Source organism: Haliaeetus leucocephalus, unplaced genomic scaffold, assembly GCF_000737465.1.
Source record: "Haliaeetus leucocephalus isolate CR32 unplaced genomic scaffold, Haliaeetus_leucocephalus-4.0 Scaffold266, whole genome shotgun sequence".
Classification (NCBI taxonomy): Eukaryota; Metazoa; Chordata; class Aves; order Accipitriformes; family Accipitridae; genus Haliaeetus; species Haliaeetus leucocephalus.
The window spans coordinates 263,152-271,593 of NW_010972702.1; the positions used below are offsets into that span (position 1 = coordinate 263,152).

The 8,442-nt window shown below is 33.8% G+C and overlaps 1 protein-coding gene across 3 annotated transcripts in view; it reads left to right on the top strand.

Moving 5' to 3' along the window:
- BAZ2B (bromodomain adjacent to zinc finger domain, 2B) overlaps positions 1–8,217 on the top strand; it is an 86,858-nt gene extending 78,641 nt beyond the window's left edge. For all 3 annotated transcript variants that reach the window (XM_010569260.1, XM_010569261.1, XM_010569262.1), the window contains 5 exons: positions 134–269; positions 1,904–2,050; positions 4,254–4,513; positions 5,292–5,435; positions 6,730–8,217. In XM_010569260.1, coding sequence (XP_010567562.1) covers positions 134–269; positions 1,904–2,050; positions 4,254–4,513; positions 5,292–5,435; positions 6,730–6,883 — 841 coding nt within the window. In that variant the 3' untranslated portion in view covers positions 6,884–8,217. The remainder of the gene's footprint in view (positions 1–133; positions 270–1,903; positions 2,051–4,253; positions 4,514–5,291; positions 5,436–6,729) is intronic.
- The last annotated feature ends 225 nt before the right edge of the window (positions 8,218–8,442 follow it).

Consider the following 8,442-nt stretch of genomic DNA (forward strand, 5'->3'; position numbering starts at 1 on the left):
TGCTTAAACCTTATACTTATTGGCTGTGTACGTTTTGTCATTGCTTGGCTTTCAATGTGATAATGATTGTTCCACGTTTAAACATAAGCAAACATGGATGTGACCTACTTAATTTCTCTGTATTTCAATGCAGAACTGAAGAGGATATTGCTCCAGGGCTAAGGGTATGGAGAAGGGCATTGTCAGAAGCACGCAGTGCTGCACAGGTAGCTCTGTGCATTCAGCAGTTACAGAAATCAATAGCATGGGAAAAATCTATTATGAAAGTTGTAAGTGTTTTTAATTTTTTATAAAAAAATACTGTAACTAAACTATTTTTGCTATATCCTATTTTTCCCACTTGAGGCATTTTAAGATACCATGGTTAATACTGTGTTTCTTATTACTGCATGTAAAACTTAATACAGTTAAACTGTACATTGTGCACAGATAGATATAAGCCTAATGGAGAAGATTGCCCCTTGCTTGCCAAGTTCAGCATCCTGATCTTTCTAAGATAAAAAGCCCCTGTAACTGGTTGCTTTATTTAAGATGGTAATTACTCCTTGTTGTTAACATTTAGGTAAGAAAGAGTCATTTCTGGCTCCATCTGATGGAAGATAACTCTATCTGATGGAATATTTCTGATTTCATCCGTGACATAAGCTTTATGGAGGTTCAACCTTACATACCCCAATTAAGGACTTCATTTTTCAGAACGTTGAGATGCTCCAAACCCGTGGCTTCTTTGCATGCACACTTCTCACAACTGAACATATAAATTGGGCAAGTGTGTGAGCAACTAAGCTGCAATACTTGTTTCCTTGTACATTTAACAAGTAGATCTGTGTTAACTGCATGTGTCAAAATTTGCATGGACTTTTGAACTTCAAATTTCTGAAAACAAAAGTATTACTACAGCAGTAGTGATTATGATGTGATTAAGTATGGCCAATGCTATGTAGTGGGTGGCACGTGATTCTTCCATTAGTGGTCTTTTCCCCAATTTTTTAAATTTCTGCCAGTCCTATATAGATTCTAATTACATCTGGACAATTAAAAGATGATTTAAATAAAAACTATAGTGTAAGGCTGTACCTATGGGTTTATATAGCTATAAGTTTAAAGCTCTATCTTTAGAGCAAAAAGTTTATGAATTTAGTAGGAGCACCTGAAAAGGCACTTGAATGTTTCAATGTGTAGTACTTTATTATCCAGAAAAAATGTATATTATCATTCTCAATTTGATTGAAATGTTCTATGCATTTAATTACACAGTAAATGTAAGTATTTGGTGAAAATGTGGAGATCTTTAAGTTCCTGAAAAAGAAGTCCAGATATAGAAGAGTATCAAAATCACACAACGTATGTAAGAAAATTGACAATACATTAGATATTTTTAAGTTAGTGTGAATTTTAGGAAATGCTAGGATCATTTGTTTTGCCTTACTGAATTTGTTCATGGTGGCCTTTGGATAAGCTCCTTACTGATTATTGTTTGAAAATACTGTTATAAAATATAGATTATTTTTGTGAAATAGCAACTTATATATGCAGTATGGGCATAAATGAAGAGAAAATTCCTGAGATAGTATGTGTGGGCCAAGTGATTTGATGGGTATAAGATACCTTTCCTTCTCATGGACATTAATGAAATATAAAAAGTATTCATAGTTTTGTGTGCTGTAGGACACCTATCTTACAGTGAATTGCTTTTCAAATGTGTTCCCAAATGTAGCCTTTAGATTAGTTCCTCACATACTGCATATATTCTTTTACAAATGTGATCATTAGTAGACTCTATTGTGGTAAAATGAAAGGAAAATAATTTTGAGAATGAATTTGTGTGTTTGGAAGGGAAGTTTACCATTCCTGTGTTTCAAATTTTAAAAACTGAATGAAAGCCATTTTTCATGTATTATAGTACTGCCAGATTTGTCGAAAGGGAGATAATGAGGAACTGCTGCTCCTTTGTGATGGTTGTGATAAAGGCTGTCATACCTACTGCCACAGACCCAAGATCACTACCATACCAGATGGTGACTGGTTTTGTCCTGCCTGCATAGCAAAGGTAATACTAACCATAAAGGTGAAGTGACTTAGAGTGACCTTTTCATAGATGGTAGAGTTATAGGTCTACCAGTGCTTTTTTCAATGAAAATAATGGTCTGTATGTTTTGTTGGGCTGCCATTAAATAATGAGATTAATAGTTTTATTTAACTTGGATTTTAGTGGCAGTAAAGGCTACAGTTTTATTTGTTTTAAACTGTATTTTTTTTAATATAAGTAGGTACAGAATTTTCTTGCTGATTCAATACCCTAGTTTTTTATTTCTCTTTTAGAATTTTTTCAGTTTGTCTTTTTGAGCTTCATTGTTAAGTGTTGACAAATCTTAGATTCTGTTTGAAAAGAAAAATCAGAGAAAATATGTAGTAAATATTTTTTGTCATTTTTGTACAGTATGCTTTAGTTTTACTTTTTTGATACACAGTACATTTGAGAGAGAAGCTATATGTTTCCTGTGTGAGGTTTGTGGGTTTTTTTCCCCTCCCAAGGAAAATAGTCTAAATAGAAGTTTAGGTTAGTTCTATTCAAATGACTGAATTAGCAGTTAGTATCATTTAAAAGTCCACAATTTTTCCATCCCTAGTTAGTCCTAAAATTAAATGAATTTTTTGCTAAACTTTAGTTATGTTTTCTACCACTACCTGTGAATACTATAACTGGAAAAAAAAAAAAGTAGCTTTACAGTAAATACTCAATTTTGTATTTTCTCTGGGTATTGTCAATGTGCATCTTTCACAAAGTAATAAGGAAGATAAATTGTTTTCTAAACTATTATGTGTGACAGAAGTAATAAAAACAGGTTACTGTTGAGCATTGATTGTGTAGTAGTTTATAAGGGGTTAACTCGTGCTGTAACTTTTCCTGTCATTATCATGGTTTATATTACAACTTACCTTGTTATAAAGATAGAAATTACCCTATCATGCTATAACTTACCCCATCACTCCCATCACCTCTCTTGATATCTCTCCCACCCTGCCCACCCCCCGAAATAGCTACTGGGTTTAGTATAACAGAAAAATGTTTTTTTCTCAGGTTTTTTTTTCTGTCCCAAATTTGGCTAACAGCTGGAGATTTAAAGGCACCAGAAATTTAAGGTGAAATTCCAGCAGAACCTTAAAACATGTTGAATATTGATTTATAATTCTGCAAAACATTGAAACAGTTTTGTTGAAGACTTCATATAAACTATGCCATCCTAATTTAATTTTTTTTCTTACCTAAAACAAGAAAAACATCAACATCTGCCATTCTCACCTACTTAGAATTAATATTCACAGAACATCTCAAAGTTAGGCCTTAGGTGATGACAGCTGATCTGTTCTCATTGCTTTCCATTGTGTTTTTAACCAAATGGCTGAAAATCAACATTCCTCTTCAATTGCCCTGTGAACTGACATACTTGACTGTTTTTCTATCCTTGGACCAGGAACAGTCATGATACAGAGTAGTGTTTAGAGAGTACAATTATTTACAAATCTCTTCTAGTGTTCTGTGTTAAGCAAAAGGAATTCTATACACAACATATTTTTCCACATTCATGCATTCATTCATCATGTGATCTGTACAAACTGACTACATTTCCCAGCATGCTAGTTACAATCAGTGCCAAATGCTTAATTAAGTTAGTTATGACATTCGTGAAATAAAGGGATTGTGTAGTAATGGTTTCTAGTAGGTAGTGAAATCTGCATTTTCTTGTATTGTCATACTTCTTTTATGTTCTCCTGTAGTTGTCTTGTAGCCAAGCTATCTGTATCTTTCATATCTAGCTTTTAATCTTTAAATCAGTTGATCTTGTCCCTGACTTTTTAAAAACTCTTTTCCAGTTTTCCATATCTTGCAAATAATATGGTTGGTTGAAAATGAATATACTATTCCAGCTGTAGTTGTATCAGTCTTTTAGGAGCAGACAAATAGTTGTCTAAAACTCTGCTAGCCTTGTTTGTTAGGAGGTACTGTTTTAACAGTCTGAAGGTCAGGTGCTTTTATATTGTCACAAGTTGAGAACCTAAATCACTAGTAACGGGAACTTCTACAGCCTTACTTCCCTTTAGAGAAAAGCAAAAAGTGAATAATCTCTTACATGAAACATGTCAATTGTTTTGGTGCTTCTGTCTGTCTGATCTTCATTGCTGTCTATAGATAATAACAGAGGTTTCTGTAATTTCTTGGTTATTGCTTATTTCAGTTCTCTCTATTGTAGGCAAGTGGTCAAACTCTAAAAATAAAAAAACTTCAAATCAAAGGGAAAAAAAGTAATGAACAAAAGAGAAGCAGGAAATTAGCAGGAGATACAGAGGATGAAGATTCTGCAACTACAAGCGCCTCCTTAAAAAGAGGAAAAACAGACCCTAAAAAAAGAAAAATGGATGAAAATGTTTCTGTAAGCCAATTAAAGCAAGAAAATTTCACTGCTATTAAGAAACCTAAAAGAGATGACTCCAAGGACCTGGCTATATGCAGGTAAAGTGACAAATTTTAAACCTGGGTAAGTGTTGAAACAAGTAGTGCCTGATTGCTTTTATCTGTGTTCTGGGGAACAAGAACCCTATTCTTTATCATGTGTCTCATACAGGTTTGTGATAATGTATATATAAAAGGATTTAACATGTGCGTGCTGGGAGTAACTGCTGTGTTTGGTAATGAAGCCCAAGAGGAAAGTACCTAATGTTAGAATGTGGTCTGTGAAATCTACTCCTCCATGCCCTTCCAAGAATGGGAAGAAAGAACCCTGATAGTGGTGGTACTGACAGTTTTCTCAAGTGTAGGAAAGATGATTATCCACTATGTCCGAAAGGTGTTGCATTACAGAGGAGGAGGCAGTACAGTAATATGAATGCATCTTCTTTTGTAATACTGCTGGTCAGTCAAAAGTGACATAGTTTAGCCTCGTCACAGTTTTGGAAAGCTAGTATTAGCACCTGTTCTACTGGTTTGCAAATGATTTACATTGAGGTTTGAAGTATAGAAGTTGCAGGGCCGTGTTTTTCTTTTAGAATGTTGATCACTAGAATTTCATCTTGTGTAGGTTGCCTAGAGAGAATGATATTTTAAATACTCAGTTAAGATGTCTATCTTTGTCGACATTGTTCTCAACCTTGCACAGGGCGCAGAATAAAGTGCTTTCCTTTTATAAAGTGAATAGGTTGGCAGTACATGATGAATTTATGGAACAGTGAAAAAAATTATGTGAATATATGAACAGCTTAAAAATACTGATTTAAAACCTTATTTTATCCAGCATGATTCTCTCAGAATTGGAAACTCATGAAGATGCCTGGCCTTTCTTACTTCCTGTAAACTTGAAACTTGTTCCTGGTTATAAGAAAGTTATTAAAAAACCTATGGACTTTTCCACCATTAGAGAAAAGCTAAGTAGTGGACAGTAAGTAAACCTATTGTAAATTTTACTTTACATTTTCAAAATATTTAAACATTGAAATACAGTACATTTTTAAAAATTAGTTAAACTATTTTGATCTGCCTGCTCTGGCATCTCTGTGATGACTTTCACAGTCAAAATAAAAATTCTTAACTGTATACTTTTGTCTTTGCTATATCTAAGTGAAATAGCATATCAGGTGGGAGAACCTGTGGAACTGGCTGAAAAACAATAAATCTGCCAGGTCACACACACAAAATAATCAACAGGAAAAAACTTTTTTTCCTTATCTTTTCTCATTGAGATATCTTAGTGTTGTTACATGTAAGCAGGAACCAACTGTGTGGGCTTTAAGCTAATGGAGTCCCTGTAAATAATGTTGTAGCTGTGGAGTGAATTGGTACCCCTATTGTGAGAAGCCAGGTAACATTCCAGTAATGGTGGTTAATCATTTTATAGTCCCAGAATTAGACTGCACAACTTCTTAGAAAAGAAAAAGACACTTTATGCCTCTGTTCCCCTTCCCTCCTTGTTACATCTCTGTGCTCTAATGACTCCCCACCACTAAAGAAAATTTTGTCATCCATGATTGACCCTTTTCAGCGTCTGTCAGCTCCACACAAAGCAAGTTTCCTAGGATAACACAACGGGATTTTTAACCTCTTCAGGCTTTTTCTGCCTTGAATCTGAGATTTAAATGCTCCACACATGCTCATTGGTATTGGCAGACTTGTAACTTCTACTGTGTTTCTTTTTAATAATTCCTATGAATATTGGAATACTATTTGGGCCATGTATGTTCAGGATAATAAAAAGAGTAACAAAGACAATGTTACAGGATTGATCTGGGTAGCCATATATTGTTCCTCTTTTAGGTAACTGCAACTGTACTCAACCCTTACTTTGAAAGGACTTGAGCCCAAGAATAGATGAATAAATGGAAAATAGCCATAGCATTTTAACTAGAAAGCTATTGAAGGGAAGGGGGAAGCTAATTTAAAAAGTTTGTTTTCCAATACAGGCTTGAAATTCTACCTTACGGAGTTTCTGAGGAAAACAACAAATTCAACGATGAGAGATTTTTTTCCTTCCACTGATGTCAATTTTCTTGTTAATATTTTAAATTAGAATTAAAAAAATTAAAAGTATAATTCACATGTAAAGTATTCACTGAATATTCTGAATAGGCTGGTTGTAAACTCACTAATGTTAAGGTAGTTCTTTCTCATGTAGTTGAAGTGTTTTTCCCCTTTGATTTTCCATGTTCCAAAAATCATTTACCTTTTTCTTCTTTCAGGTACCCTAATCTTGAAGCATTTTCGCTAGATGTCAGGCTTGTTTTTGACAACTGTGAAACCTTTAATGAAGATGATTCTGACATAGGCAGGGCTGGCCACAACATGAGGAAGTATTTTGAAAAAAAATGGACAGAGATTTTCAAAGTGAGCTGAAGTTACCAGAACTCTTTTTTCTTTTTTTTTTCTTTTTTTCTTTTTTTTTTTTTTCCATTAAATGAGGACTGATAAGACCAGCAATGTGAACTGTATTTACATGAAAGTGCAAGGCACATGCATAACTAATGACTGGTTTTTTTCCTTTAAAATTATCACAGAGTTGTGATACTAGTTCTAAAGGCTTCACTCCTACAGCAACCATGGCCCCTTGGTTATTGGTTTGTGTGTTTTAACAAACTAATTTAGGTAGAACAGGGAAGCACACCCAAAGAATTTCAAAGAAAGGGGTGTTATAGTGCAATAGCAATTTAAAATATATCAAAACGCACTGAATATTCAACCACCAGAGCTCTACTCGGGGAAATGATTCTCTTTTCCCTTTCAATAAATATCTATTTTTCATTTTTTTACTTTGTAGTTTATTTTTTAGTGAATGTATTTAATTTTATGAATTATTTATGATTATACAGCATTCAGAATCTTCGTTTTCTGTGAAAAGGAAGAATTAGAAAATTGCTTTAAATCTTGAAAATACAACAAGGAATGTTTTAAAATATAAAACAAAGCCAAGTAAAACTGTTTACACTGATGTGCTGTAAAAGCACTAAAAATTAAACTTTACTGTAGAGTTACAAGTACATTTATATATATGTTGCTGCATCACTTGTGTAGTTAAATTGTATTTCAAGACAGTGAAGAAAAATTGAGACATGTATATACTGTTCATTATTGTTTATATTAAGTCTTGTTTTAAATATGTATGATGTGTACATATTGTTTGCAGACATTATTGTTTATGCCTTAGGAGGACGGTAGCATTTTATTTTAGTCTTAAGGTAATTATAGCTATATGGCTTGTACAGTAATTATCCTCTACCAACACTGTGGAGTCTCCTTAATCTTGGTAGTGCCTGCCTTTAAAACAGGGTGTAGGGGATATTAGTTTTCCATTTTTCTATTTTGTTATATAATTTCAAGCCACCACGGCCTCAAATTCAAGTATAATCATTTGTATCCATGTGGAATAAAATTGTGACAATTTCCTACGCACACAGTATTTTTTCATAGAAACATTTCCCTCCATTTGCCTTGCCACAGAAATAACAAAAAAGACATTTGTAACCACTGTGTTTTATCTGCTGTGTGTTGTGGTGGCCTGTTGGGGCAGATAGATCAGAATTTTTTTTGTACTAATGTAAGAGTACTTGAAGTTTTATTTAAAAGAAATGTTGTGGAAAGGTAGCATTCTTTTTCTTTTCCTTTTTTAGGAGTGTTATTTTTCACTAGTATGTGTGGCACGGATACAATAAAAGACTGTTTTGCAAACCAGATTTTCTTGGCGATTTTAATACCTCAGATCCTGTGTATACAGGAATTTTTTAAATAATATCTTGGGAGTCTTGCATTTAACATTCAGTTCTTATTATGATGCATCTAATTCTCCTGGCCTTTTAATGGTAATTGAAAAAGCAGCAATTGCCAGGCAGTCAGAGTGCCTATTTGAATGAGCGTAAATAACATGAGCTAAGGCCTTCAGGTATAACCCTTGGGCTGCC